General features: G+C 44.7%; 1 protein-coding gene across 3 annotated transcripts in view; it reads right to left on the bottom strand.

Annotated features, from left to right (window-relative positions):
- The window catches only part of USP3 (ubiquitin specific peptidase 3), a 290,965-nt gene that overhangs the window by 89,601 nt on the left and 177,605 nt on the right, over positions 1–23,759 (bottom strand). For all 3 annotated transcript variants that reach the window (XM_085643678.1, XM_085643679.1, XM_085643680.1), the window contains 3 exons: positions 17,818–17,898; positions 12,162–12,280; positions 2,282–2,395 (listed from right to left, as the gene is read on the bottom strand). In XM_085643678.1, the coding sequence (XP_085499804.1) occupies positions 2,282–2,395; positions 12,162–12,280; positions 17,818–17,898 (314 nt within the window). The remainder of the gene's footprint in view (positions 1–2,281; positions 2,396–12,161; positions 12,281–17,817; positions 17,899–23,759) is intronic.

Raw genomic sequence — 23,759 nt, 5'->3', positions numbered from 1 at the left:
GCTGAGCAGCAGGAGGCTGCTCCTGGTGGGGCTATGCATTGATCATCTTGTCAATTTGTAACCAAGACTTATCCCAGGCGGCCAAAGTAAAACTCTTGCTTCTCTGTCCCTTCACATTTTTGTAAAAAAAATTCTACATATCTTGTATATGTTGGCCGGATAAAACCAATATATGCAGTCTTTATGTGGGAAGTCTCTTTTTTCCAAATTTCCCACAAGGCCTAAACAACTTTTTTCTTGTTTGCTTCAGACATAATGCGATTTTCTAGATATTAATAACTGTAGTCCTTTAAAGAAATGAAATGTTAACTTATCTGACTGAGCAAACCGTGCTCACAAGCACTCCCTTCACACACAACGCGTGGTGGTAATCTGAACTTGCAAGCCTGATTGAGAAGGGAATGCTGCGCTTTGCTTGGATTGGTTGAGTTTGGGTGTTTTATAAGGAGGTGGATAGGTGTCTAATGACTATGTTAACTCTATCTAGGCATATGTTTAACATCGCACTGCTCACTATATGTACTGTGGGACTCCCAGCTTGACGACGGGGATGATTCAAGCATGTTAATTTACGAAAGATCTAATACTGCAGAACCACTGCTTTACTACTATAGGAAGTAAATGAAAAGACCTCTTAAAAAATAAGCTGCTGTAGAATAAAGAACATTAGCATCCATGGAAACATCATAACAAATAACTATCACTGGCAAAATGTAGTTTATTTGAGGTATCACACTATAAATCGAAAGTAATACAAGAAAAAATGTCATCACAGTGATACAAAACCTGACATTAAATGTTATTAGTAAAGCCCTTCAGACACAGATTTCAGTGAACGATGGGTGCTCCTGGCTGACAGCATAAAGTGAGGAAAGCAAGGTAGGGTTTAGAAAGAAAGTTTGCTCCAGCCGATTGTTGGAATTCCATGACGGATACATCACTAGACTGAACTTGATGGACAAACCCCAAAATGTTTTTAAATTTCAGTATTATTACCCCTAATATAGAATGGGTTTTGCCCCCTGTATAGATAGGCATCAAGTCTAGTTTCAATGGATCACCTCAGGGTTCGTCACTTGATATATTAGAATCAATGTTCTCATCCTCTAGCGATACAGGTGTGAATATTCTATCGGAAGCATTGAATTTAATAGCATACCCTGTCCATTAAGCATGTTGTTATCACTCCATCGTTTCTATGCAAGCCATATGTACCTAGGCTTCCCTGCTTACCAGTATTGGTGCTTAGTTTGGTGACTCATTGTTACATGGTTCAGGGGTAACAAGCATCATTAAACTTATTCTACTGGCAGACTAATTCCTCCACACCGTATTACTAACATGCACTACTGGCTACTGCTGTTCTTTCATTCCTTCAAACTTTCCAACATCCTGTACACATTACAAATGTATAAAATATATGTGAAGAATGAATTAATCCCAATTTAAAAGACGAGTTGAGATGATCTCTTTTGCGGTACGACTGCGTTTTTATCTTGAGAGCTGCACATTTCAAATCATAGAAGATGCTTGCAGGTCAACTGCATGCCATACCAACAGCTGCCTTCTCCTAGCACACTCGACGATATGGCTCCCTGAGCTTCCCCTGCCGACCTGATTCACATCCACTACAGCTCTGAACTCTGCTCTACTGCTGCTGACCTACTACGATGGTTTTGGCTCCCATTGGGTCAGCACGTCACATGAGCCCCACCTGCCTCCCAGCTCCTGGAAACAGCCAATAGCGAAGCTTGGCTGAATCCATGAGGTTTAGATGGTGCAGCGGAGTCACAGGAGCTCAGGGCTCTGAGCAGTACTCTGGGTCAAGCGCGTATAAGCATAGGAAGGCGCGAGCACGAGCTTCTGCAGAGCCAATCCCTGCTGCAACTGCCTTTTCCCAGAGAAGACCACAGTCATACTCCGGTCATGCTGCAATTAAGCATCATTTACATTCAAATAGCTGCATCTTCTATGGCCCTTTTAAAATAAGGTGTAGAAGGACAACTAACAACAATTGTGTGTTTGATTTTTGTAAGTCGGCAAGGAATGAACATTCATTGGACGTTTATGCAACTATGGTTCCTCTATGGGAGGCAGCAGTAGTTGCAAGAGCCTTATGTTTGTAAACAGAACTTCAATGCTTCATTCACTGCACAGGAGCCTGAAGGAGTAAAATGGAGCTCTGGCCGGTTCTCCAACCAAATTTTGCATTGAAAAATAGCATGTATTTAAAAAATGAGAGACATGAAAATTAGATGAAAAGGCAAAAAATAACACAAACCTCTAATAAGAAGCATTTCATGTCCAAGTCCCGGAGAGGAAACTCTACGTATGTGTCAACTTTATTTCTCAAGTAGGCAGTCCAATGAAATCTTTTCAAGTGTAAGCACAACACCTGCATAAAAAAATACAACATCTGAGCTGACTTCCAAACTCTTTCAACATTTTTAGGGGAAAGAAAAATGATTTGGCACACAAGGTGTTAAGTTAGCACGCATTACGGAGTTCCAACAAAGGTTTAATTAAAAATGCAGCAAGGGAGAAATAATGTGTGGCCGAAAAGAAAGGCAAAATTCTGTCTTAGCCCATCACAGTATTTGGAAGTGAAGGCGTCTGGTATCAGAGCACACGGAGAGGAAGAGTTGAACTCTCTGTATTATGAATGCTGTATTCCCAGGTCCCCAGATACAATACAGTTCTTTGTGGGAAAATTCACACACTCCCGAATGTTCGGTCATCGTTTATGGTTTTCCTTGTTATAGTCAAATGAGCAAGGGTATTGCCACAGGGGTGATTTTAGTGTTTCACATTCAGAATGACTGCTGGACGCAAGGGCCTGTATTAGTTTGAAACAATGATGCGGTGGAGTGGGTGCACTGAAATTATGTTTGAGATTTATGGATAAAATCTTTTCTCTGCTGTGTAAGGTGTGATAGTTCCTTAGTGAATCTTATTTATTTATTTTATAACACTTGTAAGCCGCGCAGCTACCCACAAAGGGTTTCCCGGCGCCGGATCAGCGTAACGTACAAACATCCACTGGACAAGGAGCAAACTTGAAGCACATTATTTATCGAACAACCAGGTCTTTATGCTTTTTCTAAAGCTCATGAAATTTTCCTCCTTACGTATATGGATGGGTAAGGTGTTCCACAGAGTTGGGCCCAAATAGGAAAACGATCTTCCGCCTATTCTAGCCCGCTTGAACCTAGGTACCACAAAATTCGCAGCAGTGCCTGAACGGAGGCTGCGATTGGGAAGATAGAGTTTAGCAAGATCCTGTAGGTATTTAGGGGCGATACCAGCTTTGATTTTAAATAGGTAAATCAGGGTTTTGAACCGAATCCGGTTTTCGACCCTGAGCCAGTGCAGGTCCCTAAGATGCTTGGTGATCCCAACGGATCTGGGGATTCTGCAAAGCAGTCTGGCAGCGGCGTTTTGCACCAGTTGCAGCCGTCTTATTACCACTTTGTTTGAACCCAGGTACAAGATGTTTCCGTAGTCAAGCCGAGATGTCACTAAGGCATTGACTACGATCTTCTGGGTGGAAGGGGGTAACATCCAGGCAATTTTGCGAAGCCATTTAAGAATGGCAAAACATATGCCAGCCACTTTGTTGGCTTGCTGCGTCATAGATAAACTATCATCTATGATGACTCCAAGGTTTCTGACCTGAGAGGCAGGAGGAGGAAGTTTACCCAACGATGATGGCCAGTGGGGATCGCTCCAAAGATCTTTGCTATTTCCCAAAAGGAGGACCTCCGTTTTTTCCCCGTTTAATTTAAGTTGGTTAACTGACATCCAATTAAATATTTCCTGGAGGCCTATTTTCAGTGCAGATGGAGCAGATGAATCGGATTTTGAAAGAGAGAACAGAATTTGAGAGTCATCTGCATAAGTCATTAAGACAAGGCCAAATTTTTTCAGCAAGATCTGCTAATGGACGAAGGTACAAATTAAAAAGCAGCGGGCTCAGTATCGATCCCTGTGGCACGCCGTGAGGAGAGTGGAATATCTCAGAGCATGCCTCCGAGGAAGAGATCTGAAAAGTGCGGAGGGATAAGTATGATCTAATCCATTCAAGTGCCTTGCCCTCGACACCATTCTCCCCCAGCCTGTCAAGCAGTATGGAGTGAGAAATGGTGTTGAAGGCCGCACTTAAGTCCAACAGGACCAGTGCTACCGTTTGGCCATCGTCCATGAGCTCCCTGATTTTTTCCGTGACCCCAAATAGGGCCGTCTCAGTGGAATAACCACTCCTAAAGCCAGATTGGGACGAGTGGAGAAGCTCGTTTTTTTCCACATAGAGTGAGAGTGCTTTGTGGATATGCCTCTCAAGGATTTTTGAGAAGGCAGGCAGCAATGAAATTGGGCGGTAATTTGCCAGTATCAAAGGGTCTGCGGCCGGCTTTTTAAGTAGAGGAGTGACCATAGCATGTTTCCATAGTGCAGGAACTGAGGCCTGCTCAATGGAGGCGTTCAGTATTTCCGCTATGGGGACCATAGCCGAGTCCTCTAGTTTACTTAGAATACTTATAGGAATGATGTCACGTGGGGAACCTGATTTGATCGATTTTAAGAGTTCCTTCAGTATATTCAGATTAATAGGAGGCCAGGCCTCGAGATGACAATTTCCTCTGACAACTTGAGGGATGTTGAAATGTTTATGCGTGGTTATGCTGTCTCTTTTGATGTTAGAGACAATATTATCAATTTTGTCAGTAAAAAATGAAGCCAAGTCTTGACATTGCTGGGTGTTAAGAGGGGTAGGTTCCGCTCTTGAATTTTCACCAGCCAGCTCTCTTACGGTATTGAAGAGAGTCTGAGATTTATTTACGGCCATGTTAATGCTGGTGGTAACATAGCATGCTTTAGCTTTCATGCATGCTGAATGATAGCTATTTCTGGCTTTACGGTAGACTTCTTTTTGATGGAGTTCATAGTTTTTTCGCCACTGCCTCTCAAGATTCTTACATGTGGATTTTTCTTTCTTGAGAGCTTCAGTGTACCAGGGGGCAGGAGGGCGGTGTATTTTCCCTTTGCAGCGGGATAAGGGTACACAAGAATCCGCTGCACCGTTTAGCCATCTTTGTGTGGCTTCTGCTATGCTTTCCATGTCTCCATCTAAGCATGGGTGGTCTTTCCTCAGCGCGTTATTAAGATCCTCCAAGTTTAGGGATTTCCAATTTCTCCTACAGGATTCTAGCTCGGTCGTAACTGGGCGTTTTATAGGTTTAAGTGAGATGGCAAAACGTAAAAGAAAATGATCAGACCAGAGAACGGGCGTAGTGTCAAGCCATGAGAGTTCCTTCATGTTTGTTATGATAGGGTCTAACAAATGTCCAGCTCTATGCGTAGGACCCTTGTTGCGTACCGTCAAATCTAAAACCGTAAAGTCATCTATAAAGTTCTTGCAGGTCTTATTATTATCGTCTTCAAGATGAAGATTTAGATCTCCAAGGACCGTGTAGTTTTGAGCATTCAGATATTCGGGTAGGATAGAGTTTACCAAATAATCTGACCAGGCGGGATTATTTACTGGCGGTCGATAGACCAGTACGCCAGAGAAGGTAAAATTGGGACTGAGAGTAATTTTAAATGATGCCGCTTCGCAATTAGGAATGTCTACAGGTTCGAAGTTACATACAAAATCTCTACTGTAAATAATGGCAATGCCCCCTCCTACTTGTCCTACCCGATCCCTCCTTACAATAGCATAGTTCGGGGGGAGGGCCATGGCAACGTCCGGGCCTGATCCTTCATGAAGCCAGGTCTCGGTTAAAAACAAGGCGGTAGGCTTTTTTTCCATTAACAGATGAAAAATGTCCAGTTTATGTTGTACTAGTGAACGGCAGTTAACCGAGTAAAATATACAATTGTTAGAACTCGCTCCCTGCTGGCGAGATTTGATAGTCGTACCCTGCGTGATTTCACGATAGGGCTGAAAATTGGTTAAGGACAGAGTACATTCAGGGCATGTTTGTGAGCCAGCTAATAACGGGTTCAGGGTTATACAGTTGTCATGGTTAATGGGGCGTAACGCCCTAAGTGTAGCACTTAGGGCGTTACGGAATGAACAGCGTGGAGGTCTGTTGTGCTTTAGTTTTTAGATTGGATGTTACCCAAGACCTTTGGATTTTACTAAAATACATGTATAATATACTTGAGTGTGTAAATTCAAAACTTTTCTTTATGAAGTTATGCTCTTTCTAGTATGCATGCAATGATGTTCATTTATAACAGCATTCTTCTAGGTCATTCTGGTATGTATTTTATTTGAGGGTTATGGATATATTTGTAATTTTTTTCTGTATGTCGTGCTTGTATGGCTTTCTCATTTGCTTTCAGTGCTCTTGTATGTCATGCTTATAGAGTCATTTAAGTATTATATTCCTAATTGAAGCTGGGTCATTTATTCCAATTTTGTGTCCTAATTGAAGCTGAGCCATTTATTCCAATTTTGTGTCCTATCTATTGATCTTTATAACTCTATCTATTGGTCTTTCTGTCTACCTGTCTTTCTGTTTGTCTGTTTATCTATCTACCGTTTTGTCTATCAACCTGTCTATCTAATTGTCTATCTAACTGTTCATCTACCCACCTACTTCTTTGAAACAGTCTATCAATCTATCTTTGCAACACCTTCTCTCTTTGCAGATCTGTCTTCACAACTACATCTATTTACCTTCTAGATGAATGCAAACTCATCTACCTATACAAACCTATCTTTTCTAACCTGTATATCTACTTGTCTATCTACCGCCTATGTAGACAGCTGTTCTTCTACCCGTCTATATCTTTACAACCCTGTCTATCATATTATGTATCTCCTGATCTAGCTTAGCAATTCCCTCTTTCTTTACAACTCTATCTAGGTCTTCACAACTATATGCATCTTCTCAATGAATGCCACCCTATCTATCGACTTTAAAAACCTATTAGTTTTGTTTGTCCATTTTTCTACCTTTTATCCACCAGTCTACCTGTCTATCAACTTATCTAACTGTTTATCTATCTTTGCAAATATATCCATCTGTATCTTCACAACTTTTACCAGTATATCGGTATGTGTATCTATCACTGCAATTCTATCTATTTCTCCAATTTCATGTCCTAGCTCTATCTATCTGTCTGTCTATCTGTCCGTCTTATCTGTTTCTCTTTGCAACTCTATCTGGCTAGCTATCTAGGCAACCCTCTCTATCTATGCAACTTTCTCTATGTGTGCAACCTTATCTGTATGCAACACTCTTTAGGTATCTATCTATGCAACCACCTCTGGGTCTGATGGTTTAGTAAACTAGTGCGTCCACTGTAGGGGCCTGTATTTGACCTCATGGTTACAGGTTCAAATCCCAGCGGGTCCACTCTGCCTTTGATCCTTCTGAGGTCGATAAAATGAGAACCATTGAGTTGGGTAACAATAAACAGGTTATTCAGGGCCAAGACACCTACGGGTGAACGCGCCCTTTAGAAATACACAGGTTATGTTATCTGTGCACCAATCTATCTATGCAACACTATTAATCTATCTGCACAACCATCTTTATCTATCTGCCTTAGTGGGTTGAAAGGATAAATAAATAGAAAGCCTTGCTCTGTTTGTAATACAGATTTACTAAAACATTACAAAAAAAGCATTAGCAGAGGTAAGAGGCTGGAGGCCCATGCCAGACTGATTGGCTTTTTTTTTTACTACTCGTGTTAGCCAAGACACCTTTTGATTTTGCTAAAATGAAGTGTATGACATAGAAGCTATTGAGATTTTCAGCCAGATATCATCCATCAGTCTATTGTATCAATCATAATTTTCTTCTACCGACTGCAGATGCATCATGGGGCAATAATCAGTCCACTTCAGCCATTAGATGACTTCACTGTGAGTTACTGCAGTTTGCCCTTTAAGAAGGAGCACGTTCACAAATAGTTCCCTTCAGTGCCAGGAACTACTTTATTAACGTGTGCTTTTTCAAAACCGAAAAATATTTTTGCCTGTAGCCACTTCTTTATTTTTTTGGGTTGATGAGGACTTGGCAGTTTTACCAACAATCAAGTATTGCAAAATTCAAGACAGAGCAAAACGAGAATTGCCAAAGACAAAAGGATGGCAGCCAACATGAGATTATTGGCTTAGCCAATGCTTTTTTTCCTTTCTTCTTTTTTACACTGTACTGAAAGCTGTCCAAGCAGCACTCTTCTCCATTCAGATGCTTGAGACGCAGGGTGTAACATCACTGCATAGAAGAAACGCTATGGTAAAGTAAAATGCGTCAGGTGACTAACTACTGGATGCGCCACAGTATGGGGTTTCTGTGAATAAAGAGTATCTTGGAGCATGAGTTTCTTCTTGGAAAGTCAACGCATAGGTAATTTTAGAGAATAATTGAAGCTTTTTTCTGTAACTTATTAGAGGTTTTGCATAGCGATATCTTCGATAGACTTGGCCTAGATGTCAGTTATACATAATATTTATTAAGGCCTATTATCTGTCTGCAATTTCTTGCATCATGCAACCTGAATGGTCACAGGGGCCATACTCTCTCATGAAGTATGAAACTCTTGTATGTCGCAAGGGTTGGAAGCCTCTTCAGACATTTAGTAGAGTATGCCATGCAAGGGAAGCAGTCATTTGTAAATTTGTTTTAGAAACTGCTTTCAGAAAGCGAGTTCAGGAATTCTGTTCAAGCCCTGGTACTCTCAAATCTGGATGGTGGTAATGCTCTACTTTATGGCTTCCCAGACTCCAGGTTGGCACCAGTTAAGTACATTGTACTGAGTGAGAGGACACCAGGACCAACTGGAGTGGCACAGGACCAATATGAGAGGTACTGGACTCCTTGCAGCAGCTAAGGCTTGTTGTGCCCAGTCCTGACGCCAACGCCAAGGAAGGCCAACTTGCACGTCGAGGGACTTCAGGGGCAGTGAGACCCACATCAAGAGTGGCCCAGCAATCCTGGTTGCCCCTCTTCTGCAAAACAAAGATCAAGACTTGAGTCTGTGACCGCTGCCACCCGATGCCTCAAAGCACCTATTCACACGCACTCCTGAGCCCAAGTCCAAGGGAGATGAAGGTGCCAACGGGGTCCCCAGGCCCACAAGAGCTAAGCCCATCATTGGGTTTGCCCAGACTGGACTTCCAGTCTAAGCCTGCAGGCCCTCCTCCAACGACGAGAGACTCCAGCACCGGATCAGACCGGAAAAGACCCCACTGCACCCGAGCCCCACGGCACAAGAAGTGGACCAAGGGTGTCCCTGTGTGTCTGAAGATCTCAAGGGTTGAGCCCCCCTGTGGGATCCCCCAGACTGGTGCCCCAATCCCTGCTTGTAGCCTCTTTGTAACCGGACCGTTCTCCCAATTAAGTGAATGGGAAACCAAATGCCGTGACACATCTCAGTACTTGGATGCCCCCGAGCTCCTGAGGTGACCTGTTGGTGTGGCATAGAACTTGCCCCACACTCACCTCAAGAACAGTCCCATAGGTCACTGCTAAGTGCCCAAATGCAATATATGTTTTTCCTCAACCTACGTAGTAGAACATTAAAGATCCAGACACTGCAGTGTCCATTTTTGAAAACTGTAAAAATTCACAATTCTAAAAGTACTAACCTGATTTCGATGATTTTGGTACACTACCACAAAAGAGAGCATTTGGGGTGTCATCTGTGCGTCTGTAATTCCTTTACAGTTTGCCCCGACTCTCTGCACAGTGTACCTCATTTTTGTGCATTATATGGATAACAAGCTTCTTAACTGTAGCGCAAGAAATGCAAAAAGGAAAACAAAAAATAGCAGCAGGCCATCTTCACTATGCACCCATGATCTGGGACAACGTCCAGGTATCCATGAGGACTGCTCCACAAAGCTGCCGCATTTTAAGAAAGAGATGAAGATGCACAATATCACAATACATTAACAATCCATGAACCAGCTACCTCTCCCTCATTGACTTTATGCCGGTCTATGACCCTGTACAGATCTCGGTTGCTTTTGGGCTGGGTTTGTGCTATAGAAATATTAAATACGTACTTCCTACCAAAAGTGTTTGGCAAGCCACCCAAGAACTGCACAAAAATGCCTGGCTATGCAAGAATACCTTTTCAGTGTAGATCAGTCGCGGTCGGTGAGGGTAAGCGCAGTGGAGCGGGGCGGGGAGCAGGTGGGGGGAGTCAACAAACGACGGAATAGTTTTATTGTTTCATTTTTACCTATTCTGTCGACTCTCACCCCGCCCCACCACGCAGTGCTTACCAGCGCCAGACGCCACTGGTGTAGATAAATCTCAGGAACATTGAATAATGTGTTTGGAATTTCCAGAACACTCAGCAAAGGAGGGGACAGGCTGTGAAGTGATTTAAGAAGACAATGTTGCTGCTATACCGATTTAAAATCAAATGGGAAAAGGGCAGTAAAGGTTTGGAACTGAAATCGAACAAAGACTGGCAGTAAAAGGGTGACAAGTAGGGACAAGGGGGAAGACAGAAAAAAAGGACAGTGAGAAAGAAGGAGGGATATGAGAGAAAGTGAGTTTAGATTATGCATCAGTTATGGTGTGACTCATCAGCTGGAGGATGTGCAGCAAATGTGGGCTGTGTAGATTAAATATCCCTAACAATAATTTTTCTAGAAATCTGTTTTTAATGTGGTCTCTTCAACCAGGTCAAAACGTATGCAGCCTACTTAATGTGCTGAAAATGCAGTCACTATGAATAACAAGCACTGTCACTTGAAACTGGTATCGCTTCATTTCATTTACATGCCAGACAGATTGGCATTGTCAATGCTTGTTTAAAGTAGTCTTCAAGGTCTGTCTAGATCGACGTTGTATCTTCATTATTTCTGCTGTAGTTTGTGACTTTGTTTGCAATGCTGACTTAGGTACAGGAAAAGTAAAGAATCTACCAACAGCAAAACCAAAACGCTCCTGTGGATGGGTTGAATACAGAAAGGGAGGAAAGCAATAAATAGGAACAAAGTAACAGAAACTGACAAGTAAACCATCCAATCTTGAGCCAGGATGGCTCTGTGAGGTATTGTATACTACCTTAAACTTTAAAGGGGTTTATGTTTGGAGACAGCATGTGCATAAAGATTGATAAAGGCAACTGTAACTGCTTCTGGTTTAAGGATATAAAATTGTAAGCATTAGAGAATGGAGCAATCCCCAAAATATGTAACTTAACAAGCTTTGGCAAAGCCAAAAGGGTCTTCCCTTTGAGACCTATTAGCTTTGCAAATGGTTTTTAGCAGTGCTGTGTAGCATCCTCAATACCGTGCAGCATGGGTAACGAGGAAGCACAAAAATGAGGGCACTACAAATGCACACCTAAAAAAATTATGCAGGATCTTTTTTCTATTTATTTTTTCGATCTGTAAATTAAAATTGTTTTAAAAGGTAGTGCAAAAGCAGGCTATTTTTCTAAAAGCATGTAGGGAAAGTAACTGGGCGGGCATGGACTGGGGGAACCCACAAGAGGGTAAGAGAGAATGGGAGGCACCACGGAGGGAGGAAGAAGCACCAGGGGAGATGGGGGAAAGACCTACACAACATGGGCGAGGGGGGAAACATAGAACGCTGGTCGGAAGAGAAGGACTTGGGGGCAGGAGAGGAATGTGGTGCTGAGGGGGTAAAAGCACACCGGTGAGATAGCATTGCTGGGGGAGAAGCACATGAGTGCAAGTGCAATATGGAGGGGGTGGGGAGAAACAAATAGGCGAGATAGGTGAGAGAGAGCAACACAAAGGTTTCAGGGTGAAGAGAAGTACACGGAAGAGATAGCTAGAAAACATTTGCAACCTCATGGAGTGCTTAACGAAAACAAAGATTAGATGCCTGAAAAGTATACAGTGGAAGGACACAAGTAATGAGGCCAGGCTCCAAGGAAGGGCCAAACACAAAAGAGGAAGTAAGCCCACACAATTTAATAAAAAGCAAGCTATTGAAAGGGGTAATACAGCCAACCAATGGTAAGCAATGGGTGGGTTCTAAGCCCACTGTAAGCTGATAACAGGTGTTTTCCCAAACAAACTGCTTGTGCTGTCTGGTAGGCGAGACCTAAAAATGACCCAAACCTAATACAACAACCGTTATGAAAAACATCTGACACAGCTAATGCTTGGATTTTCCTAGTTAAGCATCAACACAACATACATTAACACAAACCTTTGGTAGTTTCTGAATCCAGAATTTTTTGGTGGACTTTTGTTTCTTTTTACATTTGTGGCACATGTACAGTTCAGTCTCATCAAGTTCTTCCAGGTCTGTAAAACTTTGAAGACAATCTACAAAGAAAAATTAAAACAGATTATTAACAAAAATAGCCTTTTATAGCCACACTACAATAAGCGCATCTTAAATCACAATCTGCTTTTTATGGGTTGATTATCTGCTTTCTTAGGTTTGTTCAGCTTTAATTCATTACATCCTAATTCTGTACATGAGTCTGCTTTCAAGGCAAGAAATCTTGACTAGCTCCCTGAGTATGTGTTCAACATTTTAATTATATGACACCTGAGTATCCAAATAAAAAACTCCCTTGTATGTTCGGTCTCACCCTTCCTGGCTGAAATGCCTGAACATGCATTGCCCTAACAGTTTTGGAAGACTACGTTAGGGTCATACAATAGGTAAGATAAATCTTTCTTGGACATTTGTCAGCACTTCAAAATTATTTCTGGCACACACTGGTAACCAATGAAGCCTATACAGGGTCAGCGTAATGTGATGTCATGATGTTAAAGTTTAAGGAGTTATCCAACAAGAGGGTGTTGCAATGGCAGTCTTTGAGCCAATACTAATTACTTAAATGTAACAATAGTTTGGTAACATGCAATTCTTCTATATTCATATGTTTTGCTTTATTCTGCCTCAAGTGGTTGGGTCCAGAAAATTCTTAGTAAAACTTTCTTCTTTTTGGACATCAACCACAGGGTGAGGCTATCACGTCAAGATGGAAGGATGTGTACTTAGAAGAGTTCATGACCACTTGTTCCCATAGGACAGTGGTCTCCTACAGGCATTAAGCAAATGGGAATAATTAGGACTCCATCAATAAGGCTCCAAGAGTGTGTGTAATTGGGTCGAATCTGTATTTACAGCCTTTTCTATTTTTCCAGTAATTCAAGGGGAGGTTGAATATAGCTTTTTATTTGTCCTTTCATAGTCTTTCTCTTATGCCTATTTAGAATGTCCAATGTGCTGCTAAGTTCATGTGGTGAAAAAACTCATTTATGTAAATTCTAAACTTGTCATCTACAACTGGCTATGCACTGTGCTAGAACAAGGATTCTGTACACCTAGCTCCAATGTGTCATTGCATCTTGCATTTCTACGGTAGTACCATGCCCATATAGCCAACTGCTGAAACCATTGACTATTTTAGGCAAGTATTAGGTACGGTCTTCGTTTTCGTAGCCATACATTTAGCCTTCTTTTGGAATTCTGAGAGGTGCTGCATAAGCGCCTCCGTTTTGCCTCATGTTGATAGCTATATGGGAATGTTGTCTAATTGTTTATAGCGATAGCTGGCATTGCTACTTTGTGTACTTAATTTTGAAAAATAGTTTTTTCCACTTCAATAAAGAGCAAATAGAAACATATTCTGCACCTTCTGAAATAGCTGTGACCTGCAGAGAACATGATGTGATTATTAAATGGCATTCAGAGAACTTGTTTTGTTTCCGATAGCCATATTTTGACAGGAAAGCACTGGAGTTTACAATCCTCCTATGAATTCCTGCTGCTCTCTCCATTTTCCCCACCTACTGTATCTAGTCTTTTTCTGCCCCAGTCTGTTGATGGTCCAGTAGCGGCCATATTAGTAACTCTTTTACTGTCTATAGTAACATTGAGAGAGTCAAGTTCTGTATAGGATCTGCTACTCTTAATAACCGCTTAGAGGATGAAGGATCATCTGGTGGGGATGGTCTTTGAATGTCTCTAGCTGCTCTAATAGGGTCTCTGTGTTAATCCGATCACATAAGTCAGGTCTGACTACTGAGCCTTCCTGGTGTGTGTCCCATACTCCGCTGGTTGTAGGAGAGGATCCAGTCCCTGAATTTCTGGTTCTGCAGTACAACAACTCCTTCTAAATAAGCATCTCTTGGTCTTTTAGATCAGAGTTTTGGGGATTTTGAAAGAGACCATAGTGGCACTCAATACCTTCTTCCATTAAAGAGTTTCTGCTGTTTCTGCTTCAAGACTACGTTTTTGTCTTTTGACACTGAGCACCCTTTCATCACCACCGACAGTCCTGGAGGCTTTCTTTTTATGTTGTGTTTCAGACATTTTGTCCAAAGCCTTCCTACAGTCTCAATGCCTAACCAGGCTTCTTCAACACACTGGTATTTGTTTTGAAAGAGTGTCTGACTTACTCTTGGAGTCCAATGCACCAAATAACAAGGTGATGGGCGGAATGCTTTTATTAATCTCAGACACTGATGATCGCACAAATCTACATTCCAATCCACCGTTCTACACACAACATGCCAGTGTAGCCTTTTTCCCCATCTCATGTAAATCAGTACCAACCCTACAGTGTTCTTCAAACCCCAGTTTTAGGTTGCTTGGTTTCCAGTTCAGGAAGGACCTGGCATAACAGTTCAGACTGGACTGTTCCTAAAGGAACAGGACCAAAGCTTGTTTGCAAATGGCTAGGTTTAATCTGAGGTGGCATAACGGGCAAAACAAAATGATCGACTGGGATGCTCCCCTGAGCAATTAGTGGCTGACATTAATTCACCCCAGCCCCCAGCATCACTTTTTTTGTTTAGTTTTGGAGTCCCTCACTTGCGGCTCCAAAGGTTTCTACTCCTGGACCATTGTTTGCTTAGGCTTCTTTTGCCACCAAAAGGCTCTCTTTCAGAACAGCTTCAGTGATATCAATGTCTTATGATGATGTATCTTTGGTGTCCAAAACATGGATCAGTATCTTTTGTGCCTCCTTTGCACTCTGTAAATGCAATGTCTTGGTGCACATCTAATAAGACACGCCAGACTGTGAGATGTTGCTTGGGTCACTCAGTACTGCACCACTTGATGTTTTTCTTAACTTTTTAATGATTTGGGTTTGGACTGAACACAGGCCTTTTAAGTCTTTGACTTATGTTCCTTTAGTAGGCAGAGACTGTGTATGATGTGACCAACATCCAACCTTCCCTCCATTAACAGCCACATCCGTTTCGGTGATACATGGCCAAGAATACCCAAAACTCGAAGGAGTAGTCCACAACCTCACCCTCTTATGGAAGTTATTCTACTCCTAGCCCACTCTTCAGGGGCTATTAGAGATACCATACAACACCAGGGCTTGGGGGCTGGGGAGAGCCAGAGGGCTAAGGCAAGAGTTGCAGTGGCCCTATTCACAGAAGAGCAATGAAGAGCACTGGGCCTGGCTCTGCTTGCACAGGCAGCTTATCGTGCAATGTCACAGTAGCCCATATGCTGCTGACACATTCAGACCTTGCAGTGCAACAGCATGGAGCACTGTGGGGGCTGCATGGGTGTTGTATTCTGAGTGTGTACTGGAAACAAACATGATCATTTGTACTTTCATTACAATGCATGGACATGCCAATGCCTATGCACTATAATGGAAGTACTCTCTAAGCTAATTACCACAGGTTATGGCTAATCACATATACTACAAATTATCAAGGGAGGGAAGTAGAAGCGTCTTGGGGTCCCACTCAGCTTCCAGTCATAAAGCAATACAATCAACAGTGGAGTGGGGCATCTGGTCCTGGAGGGATCTTAAACGAAAAATCTGTGGGACCCTCAATAGCCATTTTCCGCCATTGGTATGTGTTTTGCCATCGGAGTAATAATGGTTGGTAGCATCATCATTGGGTCTTTTGTGTCTCCACCAGGAAGTGATCCCAAGAGGTTTACAGGGATCTGTGCATGAAAAAGTGGATTAAAATTACCTCTTATTGTAGAGTTGATTTAATAAAAGAAACAATAAGGGTAAGATTTAAAAACAAAAGTGGATGTGAGGGTAGAACATGCAATGTATCCTTCACATCATGAAAAACACTGTTATACATGTTTCAACCAACATGCGTCCTTGCTGGGTCGTTGGCTTTCGTCAGGGCCAAAATCTAAGGAGGACGTAGTCCCCCTTTCTTTTTATTACTCACGGCAGGTGGAACACTTCCCCTGGATCAAATTTGTAAGCCGGTCATGTTCATTCTGGCAATTGAAAAAACATTGTTCTCAGCTTATTTTCACTTCGGATATGCCTCGTAGAATGTAAGGGGGTGCGATCTGGCTGCCCTCTTGCAGCCTGTTTTCTGTGATCCGGTCTCTCCCGTCCTTAAGGACGGTCCTTTTCATGAACAGATCTATGCAAACCTCTTGGGATAACCTCTTGGTCGAGGCCCAAAAGACCCAATGATGATGCTGCCAACCATGATTATGCGGACAGTAAAATACATACCAATGGCGGAAAATGGCTGTTGAGGATCCCACAGATTTTTCATCAAGATCCCTCCAGGCCGAGATGCCCCAATCCACTTTTAACTGTATTAATCACAAATACAATGCTGTATGTGCACTTTAGGTATGGATCCCTCAAGTGACAGCAAAATGGCACGCAAGCAATGGAAAAAATTGCCCAAGTTGCAAGTCCCCGACAGAAAGCATTGCCCACTTAATGTTTGCTTGCCCGGCGTATAAAACATCACGGGCCAAATGACTGAAACCGCTTTGCCAGCAATTGGGCACACGGGACAACTACACAGCACTGCATACCTCAGGTCCGACCCCAGGCCTTTTTTTGTATGCTGTGTAGCAACATTTTTGGGACAAGCCTGGCTCGTAAGGTGGAAAGCCCTCTCAAGGTAGACATAGCTTTTATTGTATATAGGTCAGCGGGGTTTTAAGGCTACAACACTATATTACATAAGCACTTTATTTTTTAAATCCCCGCTGTCGTGTCTAGGCAAACTTAATGACTTCTTAGTATTGTATCAAGGCTTGTCTACAAAGATGAAGTATTGACTGTTTTCATAATGGTTTTTAAGGCAATTGCGTATTTACCTAGCATTGTTGTTCCGCTCTTCTCTTATTAATTTTAACACAATATATGCATTATAGTATAAAGGGCTCAACTGATCACTTGGTTGTACCAACATCCATGTTAACCAAATATGCCATATATCTGTTCTCTCTTTCTTAAACAATAGCAATGTATTTTTATTTGAAGCTTTTATGACATCTATGTCGAAATAAAGCTTAAATTGAATTGAATCAATCACAAATACTACAATAAAGGCACCGGCACATAACCCTGTCTGTATAGCCTCTGCTTTTTTGTATTTTTCATGAGCTCTGACCCAGCTAAAGCGGTCTCTAGCAGAACTAAAAAGGGAAGGGAGTCAGTGAATAGATAAAATAATTTCAGAGAATCCAAAGGGTTTCTAGGAAGAGCTTAGGATGTGGTGTGGCTGTCTCTAGCAAGAGAAAAAGAGAGTATTTATTTTACTTACTAATAGGAAAGCAAAACTGCATGTCTGTCTGCATGAGACAAATCATTGAGTTGACGAAATCAATGCACTGAAAGTACTTGAAACCTACTAATGTTGTTTGATAAAGCACCAGGATTTGGGTAATGTGGGTTCTTTTTTTAAAACCATTAGCATGGATATAAAATATATCCTTTTTCACCAAACTGAGTTTTTTCAATATATTCTAACACCCTGTAAAAGTAACCTAAACCTAAAACAAATTATGCTAAAACACAGAAGACTGAAAAGTAAGTAAAACTGAGACAGAGTTACATCAGGCATTTATTAGTATGTCATGTTGATATTATACTTACCCTGTAAGGTGCATGTTGGTCCATTTTCTTGGTTCTTGGTACGCCTTATTCTGAACTGACTGGGAATGTCTAGAGAAAGGTCTGGTGGGAAAACAAGTATGTTACTATCAGGTTTCTTCATGGAAGAAAGGTACTATAAATTAAAACTGCATATTCATATTAGTGGAACCGGGTGTTGTCATGGAAAACTAACACTGCAGTCATTTTATAACACATGCTCTACAAAATCTGAGAATGACTCAAATTGAGGCAGACACATTTCTAGACAGAGTTGATTGCCCATCTCATCATCTCCCTAAATCTTAGGCTTCTAGGTTTATGAATAATGAAAGAAGCCATCCAAAGAGGTAAATCAGAAAAAGCTTACAATACTATTGTTAGATCATGTAGCTGTGTTTATCCAGAAATGCTACATGCCTACTCAAAAGCTGTAACCTGCATGTAGATTGATGAAGGAGCATGGGTTTTCTTTCATTTGACTAACATGATTTGAAAATAAGAGAATGGAACCTAAAAAAACAAATACCTGTGTAAGTTAGATCTCACTTTGTTGCAAAAGAATGAAAAGTGTATGGGTTAAACTAGTACACAGAGTTAATGCTACACATTTTTCCCAAATGGAGCAGGGTTAAGGGTGATTGACATATAGGTCCTGAGTGATGGCCAATGACCGAGATTAATTCAACCATTCCACCCATCACCTTGTTGTTGTTGCTGTAGTTACACATTTTATAAAGCTGGAGGGACCGAGTAGATTGAGGGCATAAAAGGGTTAAAACTTCCCATATTAGACTGTGAAGAATAAAAATATTGTGATAGTTGTAGTCAATTATAATAGAATTCCAACAGGCTTGAGAAATAACACTCTTACTGACCCAAAACATGCGCTCCACTTGCATCAGTAAAGTTTTAATCTGAAAGAGACACGTTAGTGATAGATTCCTTACCTTAGAATATCCCTAGGTGTCAGACTGGATCCAGAAAGTTTTCGTCAGCAGTACCCTTGCGTATCGGTAGGCGTCATTGAGCGGCTCCGCGTACGCCGCTGGCGTCATAGTCGCCGAGATGACGTCATCAGAGCTACTTAGACGCGCCCACGCGCGCTGACTTCAGTTCTTTCTTTTTCCGCGCCAGCAAGCGCAGATCCGAGAGAGAGCGGTACTCCTAGTCAATCTTTTAACTTGGTTTTTGAGACTTGTTTCTCTTCATTTGTCGAGTACTCGACTCCTGGTGCAGTAGGGATGCCCGGGTTTAAGTCCTGTAGGGACTACCGTCAGACCATGTCGGTGGCGGACCCGCATGACGTGTGTCTCTTCTGCTTGGGGCACGCCCATGACCCCGAGGCGTGCCCCGAAGTCAAAGAAGCGACGTCGCTCTTTGTCTATCCCTCGCCGGTAGTGGGACACGGTGGAGGGGGTGGGTGGTCACTCCCCCTCTGTTGTTGCCTGCGGCCTACCCACCTTTTCCGGGCCCGCACTCGACTTCGGAAGAAATACAGGTATTCCTGACGGCCATGTGCCGTTTAATTCCTACATCGGATCCCTCCCGAGCGCCTTCGGGCCCCGTGGGGTGGTTCTGCCCCCGTGCCGCTGCCTTTGGCCCCGGCTACGCGGGCAAGATACCCGGTGGCGCCGTCGGCATCGGGGCCAGCGCTGGGCCCGACGCTGCCTCCGGCGACGGGGCGATGCCGGACACGACACCGTTGCCTACGGGGCTGGACTACGTCGACCCAGGATTGGTCTACTATCCTCCGATTCCAATTCCAGCTGGTGAGTTTATTCCCTTTCCCCGAGCCCCTCATCCTAACCAGCCTCTTACACTGCCGCTGCTCGAAAGGGGAGTACTGGGAGGGGTCAGAGGACCCTCTCGCAGCTCGATGCGAGGATGAACTGGAGTGGGAAGGTGATATGGAAGGTCCAGGCGATCTGGATTTCTCTCTGCACCTTGGTACACTGTCCCCTGCTTCCGTAGCTACGGAAGAGGTTGGGACTTTTTCTGTGGTGTTGCGCAGGGCGGATGAGGCTCTCAACCTCGAGCTCCCATCTGTGCCTATCAGGACCAATCTCCTGACCGAGGTGCTGCAGCCTGCGACCTCCTCTGCGGAGCCGCTACTGACCTTTAATGACACGCTTACAGACATTCTGTTAAGCACCTGGACCCGGGAGACCCCAGTTTTCTCACGCAACACCCAAAGCCCGCGAGTCTGGTTGTCCAGGCCTCTGCCTCTTCGAGCGCGTTCCCTTCCGCACCTCCGGACAAGGAATCTAAAAAACTGGGGCAATTTGGGAAAAAGATTTTCACCTCTACCAGTTGCGGGTTGCGGGTGGTGAATACTGCGTGCCTGTTGGGCCGCTATTCCCACTCTGTGTGGGACGCAGTCGCACAGGTTCTGAACAGTGTCCAGTGGAGGCTCGGGCGGTGCTCTCCTAAGCCCTTACCGAAGGGAGAGATGCTACGAAGTTCACTATCCCTTGTGGTCTAGACACAGCCGACTCCCTCGGCAGGGCAATTTCCACAACGGTGGCGCTACGCCGTTACACCTGGCTCAGAACTACTGGCTTCTCAGGAGATGTCCAGAACACTTTGTTGGACATGCTCTTTGATGGCACACTCCTCTTTGGTGACAAAGCGGATAGCACTTTGGAGCTCTTTAAGGGCTCCCGGGCTACGGCCCAGTCCTTGGGTCTTGCCACAACACGCACTCCCTAGGGGTCTGCTTTTCGCTCCTTTCGAGGTCATGGTTGAGGGCCCGAACCCGTTCCTTTCAGAGCCGCCGGCCTGCGCAGCCGCAGTCTCAGCGCAGCTGGGGTTGGGGTGCCCGCAGAGGTGGGTCATGGGGCCAGCACCGTCCCGGCCTCAAAACCTTCCTAGTCCGGCCCACCAGACCCCCACCAGGCCCACCAGATGCCAGTGGGCAGCAGGATTCACCATCACCTTCCCCACTGGCGCACCATCACTTCGGACAGGTGGGTTCAGCAGATAGTCCGACGGGGCTACTCCCTCCCCTTCGAGACTACCCCTCCAGCCATGCCGCCTCAGTACCACTGCATGTCAGGGGATCACTTGGCACTTCTCCAGCAGGAAGTTGCGGCCCTCTTGGCCAAGGGGGTCATCCAGAGCGTTCCGACATCAGAAGTAGGTCGTGGTTGTTATTCCCACTACTTCTTGATTCCAAAGAAGGACAAGGGCCTGCGTTCTATCTTAAACCTCCGGATAGTCAATCGCTTCCTCTGGAAGGAGAAATTCAAGATGCTCACGCTTGCTCAGGTCTTGTCTTCCCTAGACCCACAAGACTGGATGGTAGCTTTGGACTTGCGGGATGCTTATTTTCATATCCCCATCCTGCCGGTCCAACGGCGTTACCTGCGGTTCACGGTAGGCCACGAGCACTTTCAGTTCACCGTGCTCCCTTTCGGCCTTACCAGCGCCCCTTGGGTGTTCACGAAAGTGATGGCGGTGGTCGCAGCTCATCTGCGCAGATCAGGGGTTTCAGTCTTCCCCTATCTCGACGACTGGCTGTTGAAGGCGGGCTCGCCCCAGGCAGTCGTCTCCCACCTTCAGACTATGGCCGACCTCCTGCATTCGCTGGGGTTTTCCATCAACGTGCCGAAGTCGCATCTAATTCCCTCTCAGAAGCTCCTTTTCATCGGAGCGGGTCTGGATACGGCGCAATTTCGGGTTTATCCTCCCGAACAGCGAGTCCGGGACATACAGGCTATGATTCCGATCTTTCAGGCCTGGTCCTGGGTTTTGGTCAGGAAGACCCCGAGACTGCTGGGCCTCATGGCCTCCTGCATCCTGCTGATCAATCATGCTAGATGGCATATGCGGGCTCTGCAGTGGACCTGAAGTTCCAATGGACGCAGCATCGGGAAAACCTGTCTGACTACGTCCAGATTTAGGAGGGCACTGCACAGGACTTGCAGTGGTGGCTCACGGACCAGCGTTGGGTCAGCGGCAGATCCTTCTCCCTTCCCCAACCGGAGCACACAGTGGTGACGGATGCGTCCCTCCTGGGATGGGGCGGCCACATGGGAGAGGCGGTGATCAGAGGCCTCTGGTCTCCGGCGGAGTCCAAGCTCCATATCAACCTTTTGGAGCTCAGGGCGAATCCTACTTGCACTGAGAGCATTCCATCCCTCTGCCAAGGGGAGAGTAGTGCAGGTGTTCACAGACAACACCAGCACCATGTGGTACTGCAACAAGCAAGGCGCGGTGGGGTCGTGGACCCTATGTCAGGAGGCTCTGCGTCTCTGGACATGGCTGGAACGTCAAGGCATTTCCTTGGTGGTTCAACACTTAGCAGGTTCTCTGAACGCCAGGGCGGATGAACTCAGCCACAGGTGCATGTTGCATCACAAATGGTATCTTCACTCGGACGTGGCGCAAGGTCTCTTTCAGCAGTGGTGAGAACCTTGGTTAGATCTATTCGCCACCGAAGAGAACATGCAATGCCAGCAGTTCTGTGCGTTGGAGTTTCCAAGGCGGCACTCGCTCGGAGACGCTTTTTGTCACGAGTGGAGTTGCTGTCTGTTGTACGCTTTTCCGCCTATACCACTTCTACCCAGAGTGCTGAAGAAGATCAGACGCGACCGGGCCCAAGTCATTCTTGTGGCACCGGACTGGGCTCGAAGAGTTTGGTATCCCGAGCTACTCAGTATGAGCGTGAATCCCCCAATCCGACTGCCTCTTCGGGAGGATCTCCAGTCGCAGCACCAGGGGACGGTCCTTCACCCGAACCTGTCCAGCCTCCGCCTCCACCTCCTTGCGTGGAGATTGAGCAGCAACAGTTGATTCCATTTGACTTGCCTCCTGAAGTCTGTAATGTGATTCTGGCAGCCAGGCGTCCCTCGACTAAAACTGTATACGCCTGCCGGTGGAAGAATTATGTGGCATGGTGCACGGCAAAAGCTCTCTCTTTGGCCCAGCAGGGCTCTGCTCTGGGCACTATCAAGGGCTACCTTTCTGCTCTTTCAGCCTTTCTCAGGCTGCCTGATCAGCCCTTTCTTTTCAAGTCCCCTGATGTCAATAGATTTCTCAAAAGCATTACTCACCTCTTCCCTCCTATTCCTTGAACTTGAACCTGGTTCTCACATACTTTATGTGCGCTCCCTTTGAGCCTCTTCATAACTGTCCTTTGAGGTTAATAACTTTAAAAACTGCCTTCCTGGTGGCCATCACCTCCGCCAGGCGTGTGAGTGAGCTTCAGGCTCTTTCATGTAAACCTCCTTTCCTGGCGATTCATCCGGACAAGGTTGTGCTTCGACCACGTCCCTCCTTTCTACCGAAAGTAGTCACTGCCTTTCATCTCGGGCAAACTGTTACTTTGCCCACTTTCTTTCTGCATCCTTCAGAACTCCACCTCCACCTCCTGGACCCAAAACGTGCGCTTTCATTCTATCTCAACTGCACACAGCAGTTCCGGGTGGATGTCCAGCTCTTTGTTGGCTACGTGGGTGCCAAGAAAAGTCGGGCTGTGCACAAGCGGACTATATCCGATGGGTAGTCTTGTGCATTAAAGCCTGCTACTCTCTGGCTTTAAAGGAACCTATGGTTGGGCTGTGCGCCCATTCTACCAGGGCGACAGCAGCTTCTACAGCATTAGGACGCGGTGTCCCTCTGCAAGATATCTGTCAGGCAGCTACGTGGGCCTCGCTGCATACTTTCACTAAGCACTATTGCCTTGACAGTCAAGTCCGGAGAGACGGCTTCTTTGGCCAGTCGGTTATCTGCGACTTTCTGGCGTGATTTCATTTCGCAGACCCTCCTACGGGGTTGGTATTGCTTGAGTATGTATTCTAAGGTAAGGAATCTATCACTAACGTGTCTCTTTCAGATGCACAAGTTACTTACTTGTGTAACAATATATCTGTAACAGACATTAGTTAGTGATAGATTCCTTACCGCCCGCCCACCCTCCCCGTTCTGTGAACTGTTTTCTA

This window comes from Triturus cristatus, chromosome 3_1, assembly GCF_964204655.1.
Source record: "Triturus cristatus chromosome 3_1, aTriCri1.1, whole genome shotgun sequence".
In the NCBI taxonomy this organism is placed as follows: domain Eukaryota; kingdom Metazoa; phylum Chordata; class Amphibia; order Caudata; family Salamandridae; genus Triturus; species Triturus cristatus.
This window is presented reverse-complemented; position numbering and strand designations above follow the sequence as displayed.